The sequence below is a fragment of the Vespa mandarinia genome, chromosome 13 (genome assembly GCF_050613455.1).
Source record: "Vespa mandarinia isolate Hongniang chromosome 13, ASM5061345v1, whole genome shotgun sequence".
Lineage (NCBI taxonomy): Eukaryota > Metazoa > Arthropoda > Insecta > Hymenoptera > Vespidae > Vespa > Vespa mandarinia.
In genome coordinates this window covers 1,573,141-1,600,000 of record NC_140822.1, presented here as the reverse complement: position 1 = coordinate 1,600,000, position 26,860 = coordinate 1,573,141, and the positions used below count along the sequence as shown (strand labels likewise).

Below are 26,860 nucleotides of genomic sequence, written 5' to 3'. Positions count from 1 at the left end.
TTCTTTTTTTCTTGTCCTTTTTCTTTTCTCTATCCTTTTCCTTCTTTGTTGAAAAATATTTGTTCTTTCGTTCTTTCTTTCTTTTCTTTTTTTTTTCTTTTTATTATTATTATTATTATTATTATTATTATTATTATTATTATTATTATTATTATTATTATTATTATTATTATTAACACAGCTCGTCTCGTCGACGTTAATCCACATACAATCGTCGAAATAAATACGTCCACGCTTATAATATTGCCATTTGTTAGATAACGCGAAAACACTTAGTTATTTTCCTATTTATGTGCATAACATATAATGCATTTCTTTTTTCTTCATCGTAAATGTCGATAATATAGTCGTGTATTTTCCTTTAGGACACGTATTTACTACTTTCTCTTTTTCTTTCTTTCTCTTTTTCTCTCTCACTCTCTTGTTTTCTCTTATCTTCTTAGATAAATTTAAGAGATAAAATGGAACAAGAACGCAAATCAACGACAATAGATTTTCTTTTCTTTATTTATATTTTAAACAGAGGAAAGGTCGTAGAAAATTTTCCAATGTATTAATCCAAACAAGAAATCGAGAATGTTCACTTAATAAAAATGTTCTCCCTTAAGACGTTTTGCAAAAGTAAACAAAAAACCAAGACAAATTTGAACGAAAAGAAATAAAAGACGGAGAACAATTTTTTTTTGTATAGTAATAATAATAATAATAATTTTAGCTTAAAAAAAAAGAAAAAGAAAAATTTATATAAGAAATTGTTTGAATTATTTCTTGCGTCAATTTTAAAGTTTCATTCATTTAAATACGCGAAATTTGGATTGACTTGATTAAAAGGAAAAAAAGTTTTCTTCAAATTAAGAATTTTTCAAGTAATGAAAAAGTTTACGAAAATCTGTTCCATGTGTTCGAGGAGTAAAAGTTGGAAAATAAAAAGGAAAAAAAGGGAGGAAAACAATTTCACGCAACGATAGTAATTTTAACACACCCAGGAAAAAAAAAAAGAAAAAAGAAAAAAATAGAGTAATAAATAAATAATCAAAAGAAAAAACGTAAGAAAGAAAGAAATGAAAAAAAGATTATATAAGAGGCACGTACGTAAATTAAATATTTCGAGATAACGTGAACAAGACTGCTTGAGAATATATCATCGTTTTTTATAATTTGTGATTATCACTGCACTCAGACGTTTTCTTTCTTTTTCTTATTTTTCTTTTTTTTTCTTTTCTTTTTTTTCTTTTATTATTATTTACATAACGATAAACTCGAGAGTGTTTAGTTATTATTTTTTTTTTTTTGCTTTCTTTTTCTTTTTTTCTTTTTGATCTCTTTCCCTTTATTCTTCTTGTTTCCCGTCACAATATTTTACGTTTGTACGTAAAAGAAAGAAAGAAAGAAAGAAAGAGTGGGAGAGAAAGAGAGAGAGAGAGAGAGAAAGCTCTGATATTTTAATGTTCTCGAAATGTATTATATCAAAAAATGTCACTTAAATTTTTGTTCAATCAACGATAATGTATATTTACACACGCACGTATTTTTAAATAACGTTATTTCAAAAATTAATTAAATCTTCTTTCTCTTCGTGTTACAAATTTGACAAAACGTGATCGAACTTTGACTTTTCGTCAGTCAGTCAGTCAGTCGGTCGGTCGGTCGGTCGGTCGGTCGTTTCGTCCGTCCGTCCGTTTATCTATCTGTGTCTATCTGTTTGTCGTGATCTGATAAGAGGGAACAATTCGTGTAGGTGGGAGTAAAGAGAAACTGTGGGGGGAATAATCTATCTGACATCTCCGTTAACGAAGACGACCATTATCTAGTTACTGATCGTTATACATCGCTAGTAACCTTTATCATGGAAGGTACACGGTACCCTGCTTTGGTAGTTCTCCTTTTTTTTTCTTTTCTTTTTTATATATCCATTTAGAAGCTTCCTTATTTATAAAAAAAAAAAAAAAAAAAAAAAAATAATAGAAAAGAAAAGGAAAGAAAAAAAAACCGAACGAAGAAGGAGACGAATTTATCTCATATATATATACTGTACTATATTATATTATATTTGTTCTCATATATATATATATATATATATATATATATATATATATATATATTTCAGTAATTTATAAAGTATAATACTAATTATATTATATTTATAGAATATAGTATGGTTTATGCAATACATTTTATATTTCATTGTATTATACTATAAATATATTGATTAGTGTATATATATATTAAGATAATGATTTGGACATTATATATTTTCGAAAAAAAAAAATAATAATAAGAATTGGTATATTTACCTTGCGGTGCCTGTGGGGCATACGGCAATGGAAATTCATTTGATGCTGGTGCACTCGCAATAGGTTGCATCCATGGTTGATTCATTGGCATGGGACTCGGTTGAAGATACGGAGTACTCATTTTTGCTCTCGATTAATTTAATTATCTTTTTTTAATTTACTTCTCGAAGAATATATAAACTTGAAAGTTCCAGTTTCAAAATTATTAAAAATAGATACACGGACGTACATACGCACCCTCGCACGCAGGCAGTCATATGAACACTTAATTAAACATTATTTAAAAACTGGTATATATGCATATATATATATATATATAAATCTTATACATATTCTTTCAAAAAAAATCATCGACTATTTTCTCCATTTATTCCTTCGTAATTTCTCCTTTTTTTTCAATCCGCTCTAATGCTAAACAATCTGAAAATATAAAAATAACGATTGAAAGTGACGAAGGGAAAAATAAATTAATTAATTGATTGATAAATCGCGATATAATTATTTTACTTTGGAGTTTATCTTCGAATTTCCCGGGTGAAAAAAAACTTTAAAATCTTTTTTATCGATCGTCGCGCGGCAATAATTTCAACGTACGACCGCGAGATGGCCACTGCAAGCGCTTCTCTTCGAAATAATTACCATTTACTAACACACACGCAACAAGCGTACGCTACTAGTGTCATATAACGCAAGGACGTGCAAGCAAGTAGGAGGAAATGCACCCTCCATTGAAAGAGAAAGAGAGAGAGAGAGAGAGAAAGAGAAAGAAAGAGGACGCGTTGTATTTTTTTCTCTATTTATTTTTTCTTTCTTTCTTCCTTTTACAAGCGATCATAAATCACATAAAGAAAAAGTAAATAAATAAATAAAAAATTTTTAAAGAATATATATATATATATATATATATATATATGATTAATTCGAGATTATTTGAAACGATTTTTTTGGTTCGAAAGAAAAGAAAAAAAAAAGTTAAATATGATTTTTTAAGCTACCTTCTTTCTTTCTTTCTCTCACTCTCTCTCTCTCTCTCTCTCTCTCTCTTTCTTTCCCTTTTTTTTCTTTTGTTTGTTTCTTTTTTTTTTTTCTTTTTTTTTTTAAATTAATATTGAAACAATGCAACACGATGATGGTTAGGTCATCGTCCGAGAACGGCGTAGCATACTGGCGGCACGAGCCACTCTTAAAAGGTCATTGTAACTAATGTGAGAAGCGCGAGACGAACGGAATAACGATAACGCACCACGTATCACGGATAATAAGCATCCTTTCTAACGATTTGCTTACTGGAAGAAGAAATAACGCATAATAATGGTTAGTTGGAATTCGATGCAAGAGTAAAAACAAATGACAAAAAAAGAAATATATAATCATAATGCAAACGTTCGTTATAACGAATCAGAATGCTATTTAAAAAAATGATTCTTCTCTCTTTTGTTAATTTTTTTTTTTTTTTTTTTTTTTTTTTTTTTTTTTTTTTTTTTTTTAACAAATATCACCATTATCGATGACGCCATTGTCAAGCAATTTCTCTTACATGCGTACATACATGGATAGATAAATAGATATAGGTAGAGAAATACGTGACTTAAGTTAAATGTGAGTGAGCATTTATGTTGTGTTGTTAACACTCAACATAACCAGGTCTGATTCATCACATTGTCAGATCGTAAGAAAATTGTTTACGCATGTAATCATGTACATTATTTATCATTAAAATTACCGATTGAGTATACGTAGGCAGATACACAAATACATATGTGTGTGATGTGTATATATATATATACGTAGATAGGATTGAATCCGTCGTATGTATTTACTTTTTTCTTTTTCTCTCTCTCTCTCTCTCTCTCTCTCTTTCGTATTAACACTAACCTCTTTAACACATGCCACACAATACCACGAACCGATTATTAGATACGCATATATTTAAAGTTTATAAGATAATTGAACGTTAAGTGATTGGTAATTGGACGAAAAGAAAAAAGAAACAAAAATGCGAAATACGTTGTTGAAAGTTTCTCGATTTTGAAAGCCATGCTTTTATTACACACACACACATATCAATACATATTTACTTACTTAAGATAATAAGTAATTTCTAAAAGAACGTGAAAACTGAAGACATGGAGGGGAGAGCGACAACCCTTAGAAAAAGACGTCGAACAATTTTACGTCCTAAACGATGTTGCACTTGATTAGAAATGAAACATTCAAACTAATGATTATATATATATATATATATCTATATATCTGTGTATATCTTATGTAATAAATAACTAGTTGCACTGACGACTATCATTTCTATCTTCGTGGAGAAGGACAAACGTACTTATATATCCTTCCTTTTAAACTAATCATTACTATTGATATTATCTCACTATGAATATAGATATGAGGAAAAAGAATATACATACATATATGTATACATATAGATAGAACGAGAGAGTAAGAGAGAGACAGAGAGAGAGAAAGAGAGAGTGAGAGCGAGAGAGAACGAGAGAGAACGAGAGAGAGAGAGAGAGAGAGTGAGAGCGAGAGAGAACGAGAGAGAACGAGAGAGAGAGAGAGAGAGTGAGAGCGAGAGAGAACGAGAGAGAACGAGAGAGAGAGAGAGAGAGAGAGAGAGAGAGAGAGAATATTTTAACCGAAGAGAGAGACCCGTGTCACACACAAATGATGCATCGTTTAGTTATGTGCTTTCATCGTTGGAGCGATGACGTCATCAAATCCGATTTGCGCCTATGCTCCCTGCTACCGCAAGGATCGTGACGAGCGGTCACCGCACGCACTTGTGCATGCACATTTAATACCAACAGACACACTAACCACATACCCAGATTCACACAAACGCACATATTATATATGTGAATATATATGTATTTATGTATGTATGTATGTATGTATGTATGTATGTATGTATGTATGTATAAGTGTAACGACTAGGCGAACTTCCGGTTCTTGGGGAAGAAAAAAAAAATAGCAAAATGAAGGCATCGAACTATAAATAGAAATATCGAGAAATTGTACGTACGTATGTATATACATATATATATATATATATGTATATTTATTTATTGTTGTGTGTATATATGTGTATGTGTCCTATGTGGAAAGAAAGTGTCTCCACACTCACTCACTCACACGAACTTGAATTTTCAATGTCTGCTGCTGTCTCTTTCATTCTTTCTTCCTTTCTTCCTCGAAAAATACTGTACGTGTTTATTTTTATCAATGTCCCGATGGAACATCAAAGCGAATAAGGAGAAACTACTACGGTATATATATATATATATATATATATATATACATATATATTTTATATATATATATATATGCATGTGATATGCGCAATAGAATTTTTCATCGATCTATTTCGAGTCTTATGCGAAAGTATTCATGGCTCGTTTTCATATGGGTGTACATCTTTAAAGTAAGATTTAGTTTCGCATTGGTCGATTATATTTTTTGATATTCATATATTATTTATATATATATATACGTGTGTGTGTATGTGCATATATGTAGTATGTATAGATGAATATAGATAAGTATGTATGTATATATATATATTACGATCACATAAGATCGTACTATGTACAAGCAATAATATTTATTAATATTTGATGAAAGAAAAGAAGCCTCGTCAGATTTTTCTTTTTAGCTAAAAAGAAAAAAAAAAAAAAAAAGAAGAAAGAAAAACAAAAAGAACATTGTTAATAATCACGTCATACGTATGTTAAAGAAAAGAAAAGGAACGAAAGAGAAAAGGAAAAAATAAATAAATAAATAAATAAATAAATAAATAAATAAATAAATAAATAAATAAATAAATAAATGAACAAATAAATAAATAAATAAATGAAAGAGGGCGTTGCCTTACCTTGTAAGAAATTCGTGCTCGTACCGGAAATATTCTAACAGTGATCATTATGTTATAAGACGAACTAAGGAAAAATTGTTAGAAAATAGGAAGGAGATAAGATGGGAAAGAGAAATTTAAAAAGAAAAAAATAAAAGAGAAAGAAAGAAAAGGAAAAAGATAAAGAGCAACGGGAAAGAGAAAGAAAAAGAAAAAGAAAAAGAAAAAAGAAAAAAGACAAAGAAAAACGAAATTTTTAAGAAACGTGCTTAGGATCATCCATATCTATCATAACTACTTTTGGGATATCATCACAAAGCGGCTTATTTTATCAATAGTAGTAATCCTAACAATGTGCTCTTTCCGAAGTAAGTGTAACCACAATGAACGGGAACGGGAACGTCGAGGTCGTAGATATCGTTAGCCTCCTCCTAAAGATAAGAGAAACCAACGTTGGTCCCTGCATCCGGTAAAAAGACAAGAGAACTTTTCCTACGTTCGGCTATCGTTAGTAGTAGAAACAACACGGGCGCACTAACAATAAGAAGAAGTAAGAGGTAATAAGTAGAATAGGTAGAAGAAGAGGAAGAAGAAGAAGAAGAAGAAAAGGGTGGAGGAGGAGGAAGAAGAGAAAGAAAAAGAGGAGGAAGAAGAAGAAGGAAGAAGAAGAGAAGGAGACAAAGTAGATGAAAAAGATGAAGTAACAAATATAAAGAAAGATTAGAATAAATCCTCGTCTAGAATTTTGATTGGTGGACGTTTACTCTAACGACCAATCAGAGTGAAGGATAAGAGTGTCACGTGGTGTGATCGGAAAAGCGCTCGATGACGTTCGACAGTCACTCATTCGGGAAGTGTGAGAAAGAGAAAGAGAGGGAGCGATACACACACCGAGAGAAAGAGAGAGAGAGAGAGAGAGAAACTAAGTAATTGAGAACGAGCGAGAGAGAGAGAGATAAAGTGAGAAAGAGAAAAGTGGGAGGGGAAAGGCATAGACGGAACGCTTTCATGAACGATCGAGAATAGTAGAAGAGAGACAGATCGGATATTTGGTTCGCGCGGGAGTGGACGAGTAAGGGTCGAGACTAGTAGTAGTAGTAGTCTTAGTCGAGATCCAAGGACGGATGGTTGGTTGGTTGTAACTCGAGTTAACTCGTGACAGGCAAAGGAGAAAATTTTTCTTTAAGAAAGGAAAGGAAAGGAAAGAAGGAAGGAAGGAAAGGAAAGGGAAAAAGGCTGAAAGGTGAATTTCAAGATGGCGTCTCGCACGTCATAGTGAAGAGACGTGACGAGACGAGACGGGACGGGACGAGACGAGAAGGAAGGAAAGAAAGAGAGAAAGAAAGAAAGAAAGAAAGAAAGAAAGAAAGAAAGAAAGAGTGAGTGAGTGAGTGAGTGAGTGAGTGAGTGAGAAAAAGAAAATAAAGAGAGAGAGAGAGAGAGAGAGAGAGAGGAAGGAAGAAGGAGAGTAGTAGCAAGGACCAGCGAAGGCTGGTGTGGTGTGGTGTGGACGGTTAAGGCGGTCGCTGGTACGATCGGGACTGGCAGGAAGGAAGGAGGTGGAAGACGAGAAGGGAGGAGAAAGAGAGAATAGTTGAAGACTAGCGACGTTGAAGCCGTGTTGGTTGCGGCAGCAGCAACAGCAGTAGCAGCAGCAGCAGCAACAGCAGCAGCAACAAGCAATAGTAGCAACGGCAGAAATAAAAAAAGAAAAATAATTATAATAATAATAAAAAAAAGAAGAAGAAGAAGAGGAAGAGGAGGAGGAATATAATAAGAGAGTGTAAAAGGCGTTGGTGTGTGTCATGTCTTGCAAGTATCGGGAGGAAAAGTACCTTAGTGCCTGGGGCGAGTCTCGTAAGTGATATCCATAGTAGAGATATCTCATCGTGCCATCGATGCCTTTGTTCGAAAGGATCAGACGTCGTTCATTCAACAATAACAACGGAATTGTACTACTGATAAATCGGACAGTGTCGTCGTCGTCGTCGTCGTCGTCATCGTCGTCGTCGTCGTCGTCATCGTCATCGTCGTCGTTGTCATCTTCTAAGGTGGAAGTGGACTTGGTAGTGTCGTCGTTGTCTACTGTGTTATTACTATTCCGATTAATAGTAGTAGCTTTAGTGTTGGCAGTGGTGTTATTGGTGCGGGTGCCAGGAGGAGGTGGATGGTGTTGGTAGCGGCGGCCACGAGCAGCCCGCAGCCTGCTTCTTATAGTGTTTGTTATAAAGACGGACAGGAAGAAGAACGATTGGCTGTCGTTGCTGCTATTACTATTACTACTACTACTATTATTATTAGTATTAGTAGTACTATTACTACTGTTATTGTTGATCATTTTTTTCGGTAAAATAATAGCGATAAGGCCTGAATCTTTGTTCTCTCTCGCCCTCGATTGCAGTAGTCCTTGTTGACACTTCGCGTGCATTGCTCCGCTTCCGCTTGACGTCTTCTCTTGGGTTTTCCTTACCGCTCGTGAACACGTCGAGGATCGAGGGAGGAGGAGGGGGAGGCGGCGGCGGCGGAGGAGGGGGTGGTGGCGGCGGCGGCGGAGGAGGAGGCGGCGGAGAGGAGGAGGAGGAGGAAGAGACGAGGAGGAGCCACCGCCAACGATCACCACGACGACGACGACGAAGAGGACGACGACGACGAGGAGGACGACAACGAGATGCGCGAATTTAAAGTTGTCGTGCTCGGCTCGGGCGGGGTGGGCAAGAGCGCGCTCACCGTTCAATTCGTATCCGGATGCTTCATGGAGAAATACGATCCAACGATCGAGGATTTCTATCGTAAGGAAATCGAAGTCGATAGCTCGCCTTGCGTACTCGAAATTCTCGACACCGCCGGTACCGAGCAATTTGCGAGTATGCGCGATCTTTATATAAAAAATGGTCAGGGCTTTGTCGTAGTTTACAGTCTGACAAATCATCAGACATTTCAGGATATCAAAGCGATGAAGGAGCTTATAACTCGTGTCAAAGGCACCGAACGAGTACCCGTACTACTTGTTGCCAATAAGCTTGACCTAGAACACCAACGAGAAGTCGACACCGCCGAGGGAAATGCATTGGCACAACTTTGGGGTTGTCCATTCGTCGAGGCCTCCGCCAAAAATCGTACGAACGTCAACGAGATGTTTGCCGAAATTGTGCGCGAAATGAACTTCAGTCCTGAGAAAGAGAAGAAAAGCTATTGCTGCTGCAGCGTCCTTTAATACTTAATCAAACGTTTACTTTTTATCGGCAATTCGTTTATTCGTATAATTATAGGATAGCTACGTTAATACTGGCTAATTGGCACGAACTATCTATCGAATCTTTATCCCTTCTTCTTCTTTTTCTTCTTATTTCTCATTACTTATTTCTTCTTTCTTCTTTTACCGGTTTCTTTCTTCTTTTGGATCGTACCGTAAGAATTTTGGAAAACTCAACTTTAAGAGTTTGAATATTTTTTCCCAATTGGAATTTCTTTTCCTTTCTTTTCTTTCCTTTTCTTCCTCACCTCCCTCGTTCTCCCCTCTCTCTTTCGTAATCTGATTTTTCTTTCTCTTAGAGCTCAGCCAAGCCATGCGACGAATTCGCCAACCTTCGAGACTAATTTGTGATTGTACTGAGAATTTTTGAAAGCCAACATTATGGACTATATATGCTAGTTCGGTTCTTTTTCTATTGGAGGAACAAGGTCAGCTACTTTTGGCGACCATCAAACGGATATTTTAATATACATGGATAGTATTATATGTAATATTATTGTAATATATAATGGTACATGTAAGGAAGCATAGAAAAGGAGGTGAATTTTTTTTGGTAACGGACCAATATTCCAAAGTGACGAATATGGATAAAGCCAAGAGCAACATTTGAACTGGTCTGCGTTTGTTAAACCAAACTCGATTTTATTATTAACTGTTTTAGAACATTAACATTGTTCGTTGTATGCTGGTCTATCTTAATTCATTTGGAATTAGAGTACGTAAGAGTAGCTTGTTTTATTTTTTTTTTCTTTTTTTTTTTTTTTTTTTTTTTGTCACCGTGATGGTCGACTGTCCTTATGACGACCGTCGTGCTTTTTCTCTTGTGAAGTAAATTTAGAGTGACCTTCGTAAGATACATTAAATAGATAAGAAGTTTTAACAATTTATAAGTTTTTATAAGAGTCATCGAAGAAAAAGAAATCTGTAGAAGTTATAAACGACTTTGGTTTGTACGCAGGACCAAGATGTTGATCTTGGACAAGTTTTGTGCAATGATTTGCGTCAATAGTATGTTACCTATGCTTAAGTGTCGGAGGCCTCTTTAAAGGATACGTCGTATAAAAGAAATTATATACGACTTACTTTAATGGCTTTCGTATTAGTTGTACAGTACACTAGTTCTAAAGAAATATTTTATAGAAATGAAGCAAATAAGAAGAACATCGTAAATGGATATTGAAAAATTGCGTTTGAGGTTTCAATGTTTTTGCTAAATATTTATGCAATTATCAAATGCGATCTTTCTTCTACGATATTCTTCTATTTTTACTTTCTACTCATACTTTATATAATTATGTTGAGATCTTTCTTGCATATCGCTTGCAATAAAATGAAAAATCGTTGGTGGCTTGAGTAAAACGTGATGGCGACAAAACTGCGATATAATTAATCTTTTTCAAATTAAATTTTGCCATTTTTAATTTTTATATATCATTCTAATCCAAGAAAATATGATCTTATGTTTATATCATTTTATATGTAACTGTGAATTTGGAAAGGGGGAAAAAAGAAAAAAAAAACAAAGGATATAAATCCATGATAAACTTTATGCCAAAGGTTGCAGAGGCACATTGATCCCAACGATTATATCCAATATGTGGTACTTGTAACGATGTCCAAAGTGTCCATTGCTTTATACAAACGCAGTATCTCCTGGCGCAGTTCTACATTGTCAAATGAGTCAAAGGAAATATATAGAGAGAAGAGAGAAAAAGAGAGAGAGATATCGATGAGTGTAAAGAAGAAAAAGAGCAATTCTCCCTGTACGTAGCAGTAGATCGTGTGTAATTTTCTCGTGTGATCAAAATCATATAATACGATGTTAAATATCGCTTTAATACCATTACAGTCATTACATAAACTCGATCTATTATTATTATTAATTAATTAATTAATTAATTAGTTATATCATTGTTATTATTATTATTATTATTATTATTATTATTATTATTATTATTATTATTATTATTATTGTTATTGTTATTATTAATATTATTTAAAATACGTTCTCTCATAAAGAAAAAGCCATTAATAATTCTTGAATAATCATCAATTATAATGTCATTCTTTTTAATCTTAATCAAATAATTTGAAGTTATCATTAAAAAGAAAAGAAAAAAAAAAAAAAAAGAAAAGAAAAGAAAGAAAAAAAATTTATAGATATATTTATAATTTGTGTAATATTATACTTATCTTATTAGAATATATATTTTTGGGATTGACTATGACGTTAAAAAAAGAAAAAGTGAGAGAGTCGAAGAAGAAGAAAAGAAAATAACAAAGTATACGTTTGATATAAATTTTTCCTTTCAATATATTGAATCTGCCAAAAACTTAATAATTAAAAAGAAAAAAGAACAGAAAATAATAATAATAATAATAATAATAATAATAACAATAACAATAAAGAATAAACGATGATCGAACTGATGTATAGTAATTTTTATGAATTGGTATAGTTAGAAACAGTCCAATGAGTGTTAATAATAATGATAATGATAATGATAATGATAATGATAATGATAATGATAATGATAATGATAATAATAATAATAATAATAATAATAATATCATGGGAGAAAAGAAGGTATCATTAATAATGTTTATTGAAACACAGTCAATGCTGTCATTATTGATGGTGTTATGTACTTTTAATAGAAGAAATACACCATGATAGAGACACGGTGCTAACATGTCTCCAGCTAAACTATGCTAAAGAATACTAATCTGATTTTTGCAAAGACCGCATTAAAAATAAAAGATAAAGAAAAAAGGAAGGGAAAAGACACACAGACAGACTTTTTGGCAACTTGTTAATGCAGCCATCCATTCAATTAATTTTTCTTTTTTGCTTTTCTTTTTTCTTTTCTTTTTTAGTTTTTTTTTTCTCTCATTTCAAACTATTTTTTTTTCAACTCATAAAGAGAAGAAGAAACAAGAAAACATGAAAATAGAGAAAAAGACAAGGAGAGAGAGAGAGAGAGAGAGTGCTCAAGACACACAACTATTTTTTATCATTTAGAAATTTTTATAGTCCTGTTGTGATCCTGTAGATATGCAAATATTGCCCATTTCTTAATTGAAGAAAAAAAAAAAAGAAGAAAAACAAAATAAAATAAAATAAAATTGAGAGAATGATTGTCATAGAGAATTTATTTAGATAATCGAAAAGTAATCTCATTGAAGCATAATTGCTTAATCAATAATTGATATACTTATTTCTTTTTATGTATATTTTTTATTTTATTATTTTTATCATTATTATCATCAATATTATTTTTTTTTTGTTAACCTCAAATTCTACAGATCACATATAAAAAGGCGAGCATATCGCCTGGATTATATAGTAAATATATATATATATATATTCTCTATTCATATGTATATATATATATATATATGTATATTTGTACGAGGTGTTTTCTATTCCTAAAATCTTCTCATATTGTAACGATATGCTCGTCTAATACAAAATTGCATAATATTTTTCTAATAATAAAGAGAAAAAAAGATAAAGAGAAAGTATTTCGATGAGAGACAACGTTATGATTAACTTTTATTGGTATTAAAAGATAAAAGATAAAAATGAATAGTAAAATGAATAAAGAAAAAAAAAAAGAAAAAATAAAGAAAAAGAATAAATAAAAAAAGAAAGTAATCTCTAAAATCCCTTTTTTTTTTCTTTTTTTTTTGAAAATTAATTTTAGATGTTCATGCGAACGGAAATTAAATGGGCGCAATAATGCTTTTTGAAAATCAGATTCAGCATATCATATACATATATATTTAAGGGCCAGAGTTTGTTCCTTTGAATATTATTATTGTTATTATTACTACTACTACTATTATTATTATTATTATTATTATTATTATTATTATTATTATTATTATTATTATTATTATTATTATTATTATTATTATTATTATTATTATTTATTTCTTTTTTTTTCTTTTTTGACGACTGAAAAAAACGAATTTGTTTTAACCTCTCTATGTAAACGTAAAATTAAATAATATGGGAAGACACCGACAAACAGACAGACAGAGACATAAAAGCACACGTTTTGTGAGTAATGTGCATGTAATTAATATTTAGATATATATATATATCACATACATATATATGTATGTATGTATGTATGTATGTATACACACAAACACCGCACACATTTTTTACGCAAACTGGGTCACATCAATTGGATAGAAAAAGATAAATAAAAAAAAAAGATAACAAAAAAAAAGAAAAAGATTAATAACGAAAGGAAAGAAGAAAAAAAAAGAAAATGGAGGGGGGAGAAAGAGAGAGAGAGAGAGAGAGAGAGAGAGAGAGAGAGAGAGAGAGAGAGAGAGAGAGAGAGAGAGAGAAACACGACAAATTTAGAATATATGTCGGCCTTTCAGTACTACCTGTGCGTATGATATTGAGTATGTACGAAATGCTTTATATATTTTTTACAATGTGAAGGAAGAAGAGTAGGAGGAGTAGGTGGAGAAGGAGTTGGGGTAGAAGAAGGAAAAGAAAAAGAAGAAAAAAGAAGAGGGAAAAAAATGGAGAAGAATCTGTACATATATCAAAATAGCGTCAGAATTATATATGTATATATATATATATATATATACACATATATATATATATATTAATTAATTAATTAAATATAAGGAAAATATATATGTATATGTATATATATATGTGTATGTATGTATATATGTATGATGTATGTATGTACATATATATGCATACATATATATATATATATCTATATATATATATATATAATTGAGAAGGGTACCGATTATCTCTTTGACATTTGAAAAGATGATGACAGGTGGATATTATAGCATACCAGTAAAAAAATGTGCATCTCGTATTTATAGAGAAACAATGACAAGAGGGGGCAAGGGTCAGTCAGGGGGGGGTTAGGAGCTAAAAAAGCTGAAAATTTTTCTTTTTCGACGGGGACGAAGATAGATGACGTCACACGCGCGTCGCTCGGAAATGTTTTATCTTTGATACCGGAAGAAAAGAAAAGAAAAAAAAAAAAAAGAAATAAAGGAATAACGAAAACAGAAAAAAAAAAAGAAAGAAAAAAAAAGATCACATGGGTGGACGAGAAAAAAGATGGCGATACATGATGATCGATATGGTAATGCGAACATATTTAAAAAAAAAAAAAAAAAAAAAGAAAGATTCTCCATAGAAAGAAAAAGATAATGAGAGAGAAAATAGCTTGACTCGCTGGTAAAAAAAAAAAAAAAGAAAGGAAGAAGAAGAGATAACAAAATTGTGTAAAAACAACTTATAAGGTTAGGCTTTTTCATATAGTTAAGTATACTTATGTCATTCTATCCCTTTCTGTGTATCGTTTTCCTTTCTTTCTATTATTTCCTTCATTCCAAACCCCCACTCCCACCTCTACTTCTCTATATTTCTTTTCGTCTTTTTAATTTTCTTTTAATTTTTGTTTATTATTATTATTATTATTATTATTATTATTATTATTATTATTATTATTATTTTCTTTTTATATTTTTTTTAATTATTTTTATTTTATTCCTTTTTTTTGTTCTTCTTTTTATAAATAATCATTCTGTGCTCTTTTTGTCGGGATAATTATTTTTACTCGCAAGCAACGTTTGTGTTGAGATCATACGTGCACACAACGCACAACAGCAATTAATTACCAGCATAACTATCTAGTCATTATAAAAATTGTGCAAGCAATATGTTCGTCATTAAATATCACGACATGGAACGATTATAATACGTGTATGTACGTATGTATGTATATATTATGTACACGTTTATTAAAATCAGATTGAAATACAAATAAACACATTGTACATGTTTCCATGAGAAAACGAGAGAGTATATATATATATACATATATATATATATGTATATATACATATAATCGCCTTCGGAAAGTGCTACCCATTTGATCAATTTTTTTATATCTCTGTGTAACTAGTGCACATTTTTTTCCTTTGTACGCAATTTTTTCACATGTTTTTATTACTAACCATTGTAATGGCATTTGGCAGTATCGCACAAATATAATATGGAATGAAAACAAATTATATTGAAATTTTAATCTTGATTTCTCATTTTTTTTTCTTTTTTCTTTTTTTTTTTGGCGAAACCATCAATGTTAAAAAAAAAAAAAAGACACAAAGAAAACTAATTTCTTATATGTTCACACATAGGTATACACACGGACACACACATACAAACGCATATAACGATAATAATCGCGAAATAATTACCAATATCGTCGAATAATAATCTTTATATAAATATTTTTTATTCCGCACAGAAGAACATATATAAAATTATTTATATATGATATATTCAAATGGTAGAAAAGAAAAAAAAAAAAAAAGATAAAAACGAAAGAGAGAAAGATGAAATTACGTGGAAGCTAAGAAATTATTCATTATTTCGATACACTCGTACGCTTTCGACGCTGGTACTTTAATGCATGCCGAAATAAATAAATGAATGAGACGATATTTCGACATTTTCTTCGAGGATCGATTTTGAAAATTCACTTGATCATATGACTCATTGAATTCCACGCACTGATTCGTGAAACCTTCGATCGTATCCAAGAATTCTTTCGTTTGAATTTTCATTATTTCAGACGTATTTTGTTCGTCGTTTATATTGCTATTGGTATTATTTATACGTGCGAAAAAATTCGTAAATAATGACGAATAAGACGGTGAACAACATAATTTTATAGTTTCAACGAGCGAACGCATATTTTCAATAATGTGTTGATAAAATTCCGTGATATTGTTGTCATAATATTCCTCATTGATCAGACAATCTTGTAAAAGTTTAATACAATTGTTCAATATAAAGGTAAAGGAATGTTTGGGTAATAACGAAGGATATTCCAAGCTTAAACAACAGGCTTCTACGGTGAGACGTAAGAAATTGTTGTAAGGACTGGCGTTATTGAAAGTTTTCGATCTGGAAGAATATGAGAATACACTTTCTTGAATATATTTCTTAGCCAATATAGAATATTCGAAACTAGTTGAACGTAGAATCATATGACGTAAGAAATCTTCATGAAGAAGTGAGAAATTCGAAAAGAATGTTCTTAATTCATTTGATATCGCTGGATCATCCTTGATCATATTTAAAATAAAGAAACAACGTCTCTCATAATCAAAAATGTTATTCGATAGATAAAAGTCATCTCGCAATGGTGGCCAAAGTAATATAAAATATACTTTTTCCATTGGCTCTAAAATATATTCTAATTCCTCTATGATCGCCCTTTTTATCGATAAATCGAAATCATTTGTATGATATAACAAAATGTGATAGATCATAGAATTTATTTCTTTGATCACGTCGTTAATCAAATAATACGATACGTCCGTTCGTTTCCTCGTCGATGACATCATTTGTGCAAGAGGGACAAGTAAGTTTCGTGCGTTTATTTTTATTATTGATCCATCAATAATATGTTGCCATTGCCATTGATCGCATACATCGTTTAACATTTTCGTTGAGCAATTAAGAATGCAATGTGTGTTACGTAATGTCCTTACATTTTCTTTTAAGTAACATAATAGAATATTGTTTATTATGTCTTCTATCGTCAATATCTTGTTATCGACCATGATAAATAATAGATCTTTGAATTTTTTCACGTTCCATTCTACGTTCTCCAAACATATTGTTTTTAATGTACTACTCAAAAAAGTTTCATTCGAGTCTTCTCTTATGTTCATTATTGGCGATAATAGTAACATATCCTGAGCTGATATCATAACGTTTTCATATTCGGGATAACCTATGGCTATTCTTAATATAATCCTTAAGACCTTTTTTGGACTCTTTAAAAGAAACATTAGAATTATTTTCAATGTTTTTAAAGACTTCATATTCGTATGTCTTATAATAAAATCCTTGAAGATTTCTTCCGTGTATAAAGATTCTAAACAATTTTTACCATCGTGTTTAGTTATATATTCTACTATGATCGAATAAATGGATTGCAAATTTTGATGGATCAATACTTCCGTAACAAATATATAAACGCGTTGTTTATAATCTTCATTATCTGCTTGAATAAGTACGAACGTTAGATACTCCAGTAAATTTAAACAATCATATTTGTCTAATAATGATTTTTTCCATATTTCTTTCATGCTATTCAATATAGTTTCATCCCATTCTTTGTATCGACTGATCAATTCTTTAACACATTCCTTTTTACCTTGTACAGTGCCATAACGTAATTCTTCCAAAGTTAAAACTGAATTAATCTCTTCAGATATCGATTTGGAGGATAATTGTTGCAAGCATTCTATCAAATGTTCATTCTCTGCTAATTCCTTATTGGCTTTAAAAAATTCAACCAAATAATAACATTCGTTTCCAATTGCTTTTTGTAATGTTATCGTTGGATTTTCTGTGTCATCTAATTCTGCCCATCCTAAATATATGTTGCAGTCTATCTCTTTGATTTTCTTTAAAAGTAAACTCATTAAATCTTGACGTATCGTAGTTATAGCCTCGGTAATAATTAAATCATCGCATTTCACTATAGGTTCTCTTCCAAATGTAATTTTATATATTTTCCCAATGTCCTCGGATATTTTAAAATTATTTCCGATATTTTCTTGACTATCTTTGACTATTTTAATAATTCGTTTTAATAATAATCCATAACGTTTGTATTTATTTAAGACTGAAACTTTTTCCATACGAATAATCTTTTCATCGTTCAATAATAATAGTAATTCTTGAAAATATGCAGTCATACTTTTAACATTTTGAATGATATTCGACGATTGACTACCATTGTTTGCAATCAAAAGAAATTTCTTATAAACATTTATTATTAATTGAAATATGACGTTTATTGCTCGATCAAATTCAAGTTCTTCAACAGTTCTTCTGGTAATGTCAATTATTTCAATACACAAATCTAATGGTAAATGAAGAATAGATTCGACCAAAATATCTTCATATTCCAATTTCCATAGAATTTGTATAAACAAATACGGTGACAAAGTTGGACACATGTCTACCAAATGTCCATGTGCCATATCCTCTCCTAAACGCTTTTGTACTGTAAAATTTGTATTTAACATTAAATATTTGAATGCACTTACACATTTTGGATTTAGGATTAATTTGATGTCTTCAGATACAAGATCAAATGAAAGAATAATTTCTGATATAGATTTGCACAAATTATTAATTTTAATCGTATTCTCTATGGTTGCACGAGCTGTAAGAAATGTTAATTCCCCGTTCCCTTGATTCTCTTTCATAAGATACATTTGAATTTTTTTCTGTAGATCATCCATATTATTTGGCTTATTAAGATAATGATTATAATGTGAACTAAAACATGACAAAAATTAAATTAAATATATATCTAAAATTGTTATTATATAGACGTATCTCTTTAAATTCATATAGATTATATTCTCTTATAATATTATAAAAATTTGTTTATACTTACGTCAATTTGTTTATCAGTAAAGTAGATTATATTGATAATGCCAATCGTTAGGTTATGTAATATCAATCTATCGAATTTAATTCATATTGTCATTTACGCGTAGAAGATTCGACTCGACGAAACGATTTTACGTTTATCCTGAAAACATGGTTCGCGCATGGTACATGGACGACAGTGATGCTGACCAAAGATTGGAACACCGAAAGGAAACATCGGATCTTTTGTCAATGGCGGATTTGTATGCTATTAGTGGTGTAGAATATTTTAAGGTTAAGTAATATATAATATATTTTACAGATAAATACTTTGCAATATTAATTCTTTGTTTTTATTTCATATATCATAAATAATTAAGTATTTTTGCTATATTTATATATATATATATATATATATATATATATACATACATACACACACACTATAGGTGGATCATGAGCATTATTTAAATGATCCAACATTGACAGAATTGAAAAGAAAACGTGGATATACTTATGAAGATAAAATAACATGCTCCAAAGAATGTCTCGATAATTACGAAGAAAAGGTAAAATCGAATTAACATATCTCTTCTATTCTTTCATGTATAATCTTTTTGACTAATCATTGAAATATCAGTTAAAGAATTTCTTTACTGAACATCTCCATACCGAAGAAGAAATACGTTTGGTTCTGGATGGATCTGGTTATTTTGATGTAAGAGATAAAGATGATCAATGGATTCGTATTGAAGTCAAACCAGGAGATATGATCATTATTCCCAGTGGTATATATCATAGATTTACTTTGGATACTAAAGTGAGTAATTTAGTTTTACTTTAATGAAAAATAGAATTATAATGTAATCATCATTTTTCTTTTTTCTTTTTCTTATTTGAAACGTATGAATTTATTTCTTGTTTAGGATTATATACAAGCTGTAAGATATTTCATAGGAAAACCTGTATGGACACCTTATAACAGACCAGCTGATAATATGAATTGTCGTCAACAGTATCTTGAACAATTAAAAGGCGGTTTCAAATCCAAATAAAAGTTTCATAACACTATGATATGCAAGTTAATCGTGCATTCCAAAAAAAAAAAAGATGCAAATTTTTTAATATTTTCATTAAGCCTGACATAAAAATTTTAATTTGTAAACAATGTTTGTTTATATATAAATTCAATTTCATATCAATGGGTCTTCCAATAATGTACATATAATAAATATTCATAAAATATATATATATATATGTATGCACACCTTTAACATTTAATATTAAAATTAATAATTCCTAATAATATAATTCATGTTATTTTTTGTTTTATTGTAGATTATATATACATACATACAAGATATATATACAAAATACTGATAGCACTTTTTAAAAAAATTTCAATCATTCGAAAGATAAATATTTTAAGTTTCAAATATAAATAAATTAATTTTTTTACAATTTCAAGGTATATCATTTTTTCACAAGAAAAAATAATATTTTATCATTAATTTGTACTCAAGATGAACTTGTCAGCAATATAATGAACTAATACAAAACGTGAAGAAATTTTGTTCTAATGATTAATATTTCATATTCATTCAAAAAATATTTGTATGTTAATTCTCATGATTAATATATTTTTGTCAAAGAATAAAATGATAAAGTAGACAATAACAAAAAAAAAATATAGATAAGTCATCATATACTGTCAATTTGATATTTAAATGATTTGTTGATATTCTTCAATTGTTAAAAAATATATAGAAAAGTTATTTATAATATTATATATATATATGTATCGGTAGAATCGAAAATCACGTTTTCTATCTTGCTAAAGTTCATTTTGTTTTGAAGTACTATAATGTCATTATATCAAAAGTCAGCATTAACTGTAAAATGTGATTCAACCTTTTCTTGCATAACTCCAAACTTTTGATATTCTCCGACCTTCTTCTCAAAGAAATTTGTTTTACCTTCTAACGAAATTTGTTCCATAAAATCAAATGGATTTTTAGACATATAAATCTAAAAGAATTTAATTGGTTATTTTTTTTTCTTTTTGTTATATTGCAAACAAACAGACAAGAAAAATAAAGAAATATTTTATTATATTATTGTATACCTTTTGACAGCCAAGTTCAACAAGTAATCTGTCTGCAACAAATTCTATATATTCACACATAAGTGTACAATTCATGCCAATCATTTCAACCGGTAGTGCCTTTGTTAAAAATTCCTTTTCAATTTCTACTGCATCCTTTATAATGGAGGTTACTCTTTCGCAGGAAGGCTTTTGTACAATATGTTTAAACATTAAGCATGCAAAGTCACAATGTAATCCCTGAGGAAAAATATAACGTTAGGAATTATATTTTCACAATTGCATTATATAATAAATTAAAATATTTGTTAATACAAACCTCATCTCTAGATATTAGTTCATTACTAAACGTTAGGCCTGGCATTAAGCCTCTCTTTTTTAACCAGAAAATGGCTGCGAAACTACCACTAAAAAATATTCCCTCAACTGCAGCAAATGCAACTACACGTTCTGGAAATGTCGCGCTCTCATGATTGATCCAATTCAATGCCCAGTTTGCTTTTTTAGCAACACAAGGAAGAGTTTCGATAGCATTAAATAAGAAATCTCTGTGAAAAAAAATATTAAACTTAATTCACGCATGGAATGATAATATATTAGTTGCTAATATTTGATTTATTTTTACCTTTCTTTAGGATCCATAATATATGTATCGATTAATAACGAATACATTTCTGAATGGACATTTTCCATAGCTACTTGAAATCCATAGAAACAACGTGCCTCTGTAACTTGTACTTCTTGACTAAAACGTTCTACGAGATTTTCATTTACAATTCCATCAGATGCAGCAAAGAAAGCCAAAACATGAGTTATGAAATGCCTTTCATTGGTATTTAAAGTTTTCCAATCAGCAATGTCCTATAGAATAACAATTTAAATACGTTTGATTTGATTGATTGAACAAATAAAAAAGATATAAATAAAATAAATGGGGCATTAAAATTATAAATACCCTAGTAAGATCAACTTCTTCAACAGTCCAGAACGATGCCTCTGCTTTTTTATACATTTGCCAAATATCAGGCCATTGTATGGGAAATATAACGAATCTACGTGGGTTTTCTTTCAATAATGGTTCTAATTCAGAATTAAATTCATTATCTTTCAGCTGAATTTTTTGTACGGCTTTCGCTTGATTAATCTAAAAGAAGAATAATTGTATTGTATATGTAAATTGAACATATATTATATAAAAAAAAAAACAGAAAAATATGTATGTATGTTTGTATGTATATATAAAAAATAAAAATAAATTAATAAAGATAATCTCCTTACTCCAACTCCATTTTTTAAACTATTCTCCTGGAAAACTGGCGAATTGACACATAACTTCTTAGGTGATGTCTAAAATCATGTTAATAACATATTAAACCTTGAGAAAGTTCAATGATATTATTATGAAAATTTTGATTTCTAATGAATCGATATACAAATAATCATAGATAACTTAATAAAAAAAATATTAAACTTACATTTTTATCATCATACCTTTATTAATGACATCATGAAAAATTATGTTTAGTTAAACATAACCTTATATTATAATAATGTGCAAAATATGATAGATGACATCATTAATGAAATTTTGGAATAATTACAAAATTGACAGTAATAGATTATTACACATTTTACATTTAAACATTGTGCTGTTAAAAATCTTTCATAATTTTCAATGTACTGATCAAAATCCTTAAATATAACAAATTAAACATTTCATATACATATATGTGTATGTATACATATATATATATATAAATTTTATATATTTTCAATAAGAACACAATATCTAATCATATTAAAACATAACCTATAATATAATACATACGATGATATAAAATTGATTGAATGAATTAACTTTGATGCTATCAATTTTTAACTTACATTTTATAATACATTTTGAATTCTTGATTTTAACATAATAATAAAATCGTTTATATAATAATGTAAATATTAGTTAAGTGTAAAGTGTGTAATGTATTTAGTAATCACAGAACTTGATTGTTCTTATATTAATTTTTTTTATAGTTATCTAATCACCGATATCTTTCAATAGTATACATTAATACTAGAATGTATATATGTGCTGATTGTATGTGATCAATAAATATTAGAAGATAATATTATAATATAATATATATATAGATATATATATATATATATATATATATATATATATATATATAATTATATATACATATATAATTATATAAAAGCAATATAGACAGGAAAATGATAAATTTATAATAGAAAAATGTTGGAAAATAAAATTTTCAGAATAAATGCAAAATTGAATTGAATTGAATTGAATTGAATTTTATACTGATAAAAATTTTTATTTTTATTTTTTTTTTTTTTTTTTTTTTTTTTTTTTATTTTCTTTGTTTCTATTAATAATATTGATTGACAAATGTTAACGACAGACGATTAAATAAATAAATCAAATAATTGGAATAAAATTCAATATTTCAATGTGAAATATCTCAATGTTAAAATAATCGAAATACGATATTATTTTATAAATACATATGTTGTCAATATTATTATAATGCTTATAAATTTACCTTTTCTTTTAAAGTAATATCTTCTACGCGTTTACGAATATTTTCCTTGGTTGATAATTGAAGTGGCATTTTTTCTACGTAGTTTTATCCGAAAATTTTTTCAATGATATTCGTAGAAGACTGAATAATCCAGCCGGATACCTTCGTATATAATCTTAGCTTCAATGTTAAAAAATAACGCTGTCCGAAGTCATGATTGGTCAGAAGTTTATTACTTTGTTGCTCAGAGTGCAGCTACCAATCAGAATATCACAATTTCCCGCCAAATCATAGTTGCATATTAAATAAGCGTATTATTGTTGATTTTTTCATATTAATACATCAAAAATATTAAAAAGAATTTTTCGTAGTATTTAGTTCGTACGAATTACGAAAAATTGTCTGCAAATTCTTTGGAAAATAGTGATCGCTTTCCCGCTTAATTTTTGAGTTTGCGCAGAAGTTTGTAATAAAGTTAGATACATTTTCTCATTTATGAAATATCGGTGTATTTATTTTACGGGAATTTACTGAAACTCTTATCACTTTAAATGTTATTTTTTACCAGCTACTATGAACACTTCATTGACTGTCGATATAAAAGTACAAATATCGATCTGTTTCAAAGAATATTAAAATAATGAAATATTATACTACTATATGTAATTTTTTTATTATTTTCTAACGAATACTCAAAGTTCAGTGAGCATTATTCTTGTTTTTGTATTTTTATATTTAGGATCGATAATAAGTGATGAAAAATATTTTGCTTAATTGTTATTACTATTACTATTACTACTACTGTTATTAATCTTATTATTACTATTATTTTTATTAATATCTTCCTATTTACTTTCACAGATACAGGATTCTGTAAGATATAAGCGGGTATTCGTTGTATAATATTCTTATAACTAAGACGAGATTTTATTTATTAAAATCGATCGAAGCATTATGCTCGTACTAATTATTGATGTAAAATATTATAAAAGTAAGGTTAAATGAATAAAGTTTTAAATGTCAAATGTAACCAATCAGAGAGCGTATTTGAGGACGACACTAGCGAATCTATCGACGGCAAGGTTTAAACAGAATCCTTTTCTTCCGCAAAAATTTTCGATTACTCTTCTATATAACATAATTTTCTTCGGTAACGTTTCCGCAAATTTGAGAGCGTTGGTTCATTTGTTTATACGTTTTGTGTACGGTGTCAGTTGGATAATTGTTTATCACGAATAAATAAAATCTATAATTATTTATTGTCATTTGGAAATTTTATCTTACATGACACACATATTTAGCCATAATGTTTTTCATAAATTAACCAATTGATGATTATATTAGAATATTATGCAGTAAATATTAATAGGAAGTTATCAAATTTTTGGACATAGTCATTGTTATACTTTTCAGAAAGTGTCTTATAAAAAGTTTTGAAATATTGTTATTAATACAATGGCTTTGCATAGTGTACCACCAAAGAGAAAAGAGATTTATAAATATGAAGCTCCATGGTCTTTGTACAGTATGAACTGGTCCGTAAGACCGGACAAACGTTTTCGTTTGGCACTTGGCAGTTTCGTAGAGGAATATAATAATAAGGTACAAATTGTTTCATTGGACGAAGAAACTTCTGAATTTATAGCCAAAAGTACATTCGATCATCCTTATCCAACGACAAAGATTATGTGGATACCGGATAGTAAAGGTACAATTTCATTTGTATAATATATTATTTGTATTTTTAATTTGTTATATACAAGCGATTCCTTTTCTTTTTTTTTGCAGGACTATTTCCCGATCTTTTAGCAACCTCGGGAGATTATTTGAGAGTATGGAGAGCGGTAGAACCAGAAACTCGTTTGGAATGTGTTTTAAATAATAATAAAAATTCAGACTTTTGTGCGCCATTGACTTCGTTCGATTGGAACGAAGTTGATCCAAATTTAATTGGCACATCGAGCATAGACACCACCTGTACTATTTGGGGATTAGAAACGGGACAAGTTTTAGGCAGAGTAAACGTTGTTACTGGACACGTAAAAACACAATTAATAGCTCACGATAAAGAAGTATACGATATAGCATTTAGTCGTGCCGGTGGCGGAAGAGATATGTTTGCTTCGGTTGGTGCCGATGGATCCGTTAGAATGTTTGACTTAAGACATTTGGAACATTCAACTATTATTTATGAAGATCCACAACATACGCCATTACTCAGACTCGCATGGAATAAACAAGATCCTAATTATCTTGCTACCATTGCTATGGACGCATGCGAAGTTATCATTTTAGATGTTCGTGTTCCATGCACGCCAGTCGCAAGATTAAATAATCACAGGTATTTAATATATATATGTATTTTACTAAATGTACATTGCGTATATTGTTTGATTTTCAATTTATAGAGCAAGCGTTAATGGTATTGCTTGGGCACCGCACTCTTCTTGTCATATTTGTACTGCGGCGGATGATCATCAAGCATTAATTTGGGATATACAACAAATGCCTAGGGCCATAGAAGATCCGATTCTTGCTTATACAGCAGCGGAAGGAGAAGTAAATCAAATCCAATGGGGTGCTACGCAACCCGATTGGATTGCTATTTGTTACAACAAAGCGGCAGAAATTCTTAGAGTATAAAAGTATGACTTTCCGACACTTTCCTTTTTTTTTTTTTTTGTTTTTTTTTTCTATTTGTTCAATTTTTAAATTATCATTTAATTTTGGAATTTTCATTTTATCGAACTGGATGGATAAATCTTCCATTTATTTAAGATTTTTAATAACATATTATGTATATCTGTGTATGGACATACGCTACATGTAAAAAAAGAAAAAGAAGAAAAAAAAAAAAGAAAAGAAAAATAAATAAACGTATGTGCATACATTATATATACGTAACTATATAATACGGACATTGTATACATAGTATATTGTACATATGTAGTGTAAGAATTTTTTTTTTTTTTTTTTTTTTTTTTTTTTTTTTTTTTTTTTACTATATGTTATAACTCTCTAAAGAATCTTCAAATCTCTGACTGTACATTATTAATAATGTGTCCAGTCAAAATATCAATTGAATATTTCTTACTTGTGCAATTAAGGTTTATTTAGTTGTACAATGCTGTATCTTGTTATTTATTGTATATATGTCTATATAGTCCAATGTATTTATCGATATTAATTGAGGAAAAAAATATTTATCTATAGCAATTTTTTTTCATCCTTCCAAGGAGAAAAATTCTTGTATATCGTTATATAAAGTATAATTGCCATTACTTCGCAATATGTTTATAATATAGTATATTATTAATTAAGTTATTTAGCGTATT

The 26,860-nt window shown here is 29.6% G+C and overlaps 6 protein-coding genes across 11 annotated transcripts in view; 3 read left to right on the top strand and 3 right to left on the bottom strand.

Annotated features, from left to right (window-relative positions):
• The window catches only part of LOC118444227 (phospholipid scramblase 1), a 10,358-nt gene extending 2,045 nt beyond the window's left edge, over nucleotides 1-8,313 (bottom strand). Inside the window, exons 1-2 of one of the 4 annotated variants that reach the window (XM_035872296.2) lie at nucleotides 6,178-8,313; nucleotides 2,295-2,714 (exon numbers count right to left, since the gene is read on the bottom strand). In XM_035872296.2, the coding sequence (XP_035728189.1) occupies nucleotides 2,295-2,415 (121 nt within the window). In that variant the 5' untranslated portion in view covers nucleotides 2,416-2,714; nucleotides 6,178-8,313. Of the gene's footprint in view, nucleotides 1-2,294; nucleotides 2,715-4,376; nucleotides 4,479-5,328; nucleotides 5,447-6,177 lie in introns of those variants that run through there. The other 3 variants (XM_085661012.1, XM_035872298.2, XM_035872297.2) reach the window with 3 other exon arrangements.
• Nucleotides 8,314-8,708: 395 nt separating this feature from the next.
• Rap2l (Ras-associated protein 2-like) lies at nucleotides 8,709-13,561 on the top strand. Its single transcript, XM_035872301.2, has one exon. The coding sequence runs from the start codon at nucleotides 8,825-8,827 to the stop codon at nucleotides 9,368-9,370; it is 546 nt and encodes a 181-aa protein (XP_035728194.1). The 5' UTR covers nucleotides 8,709-8,824; the 3' UTR covers nucleotides 9,371-13,561.
• Nucleotides 13,562-14,965: 1,404 nt separating this feature from the next.
• LOC118444224 (uncharacterized) lies at nucleotides 14,966-19,042 on the bottom strand. Its single transcript, XM_035872288.2, has 2 exons — nucleotides 18,904-19,042; nucleotides 14,966-18,782 (listed from the first exon to the last, which is right to left on the bottom strand). The coding sequence occupies exon 2, from the start codon at nucleotides 18,743-18,745 to the stop codon at nucleotides 15,818-15,820; it is 2,928 nt and encodes a 975-aa protein (XP_035728181.2). The 5' UTR covers nucleotides 18,746-18,782; nucleotides 18,904-19,042; the 3' UTR covers nucleotides 14,966-15,817.
• On the top strand, nucleotides 19,038-20,127 carry Adi1 (acireductone dioxygenase 1). The gene is made up of 4 exons (XM_035872302.2): nucleotides 19,038-19,172; nucleotides 19,328-19,447; nucleotides 19,519-19,698; nucleotides 19,805-20,127. The coding sequence occupies exons 1-4, from the start codon at nucleotides 19,050-19,052 to the stop codon at nucleotides 19,931-19,933; spliced, it is 552 nt and encodes a 183-aa protein (XP_035728195.1). The 5' UTR covers nucleotides 19,038-19,049; the 3' UTR covers nucleotides 19,934-20,127.
• Nucleotides 20,128-20,463: 336 nt separating this feature from the next.
• RnrS (ribonucleoside-diphosphate reductase subunit M2) lies at nucleotides 20,464-23,704 on the bottom strand. Of its 3 annotated transcripts, XM_085661011.1 has the most exons (8): nucleotides 22,867-22,895; nucleotides 22,458-22,473; nucleotides 22,261-22,329; nucleotides 21,938-22,126; nucleotides 21,608-21,843; nucleotides 21,302-21,530; nucleotides 21,004-21,222; nucleotides 20,464-20,906 (listed from the first exon to the last, which is right to left on the bottom strand). In XM_085661011.1, exons 1-8 carry the CDS (start codon nucleotides 22,878-22,880, stop codon nucleotides 20,754-20,756), a joined length of 1,125 nt encoding a protein of 374 aa, XP_085517137.1. In that variant the 5' UTR covers nucleotides 22,881-22,895; the 3' UTR covers nucleotides 20,464-20,753. The 3 variants fall into 3 exon arrangements, with proteins under 3 accessions (XP_085517137.1, XP_035728172.1, XP_035728171.1); XM_035872279.2 differs by lacking the exons at nucleotides 22,458-22,473; nucleotides 22,867-22,895 and adding an exon at nucleotides 22,474-22,649 and having other exon boundaries at nucleotides 20,465-20,906; XM_035872278.2 differs by lacking the exons at nucleotides 22,458-22,473; nucleotides 22,867-22,895 and adding an exon at nucleotides 23,547-23,704 and having other exon boundaries at nucleotides 20,470-20,906.
• Nucleotides 23,705-24,671: 967 nt separating this feature from the next.
• On the top strand, nucleotides 24,672-26,460 carry wap (DDB1 and CUL4 associated factor wap). Its single transcript, XM_035872281.2, has 3 exons — nucleotides 24,672-25,233; nucleotides 25,314-25,866; nucleotides 25,934-26,460. The coding sequence occupies exons 1-3, from the start codon at nucleotides 24,981-24,983 to the stop codon at nucleotides 26,166-26,168; spliced, it is 1,041 nt and encodes a 346-aa protein (XP_035728174.1). The 5' UTR covers nucleotides 24,672-24,980; the 3' UTR covers nucleotides 26,169-26,460.
• The last annotated feature ends 400 nt before the right edge of the window (nucleotides 26,461-26,860 follow it).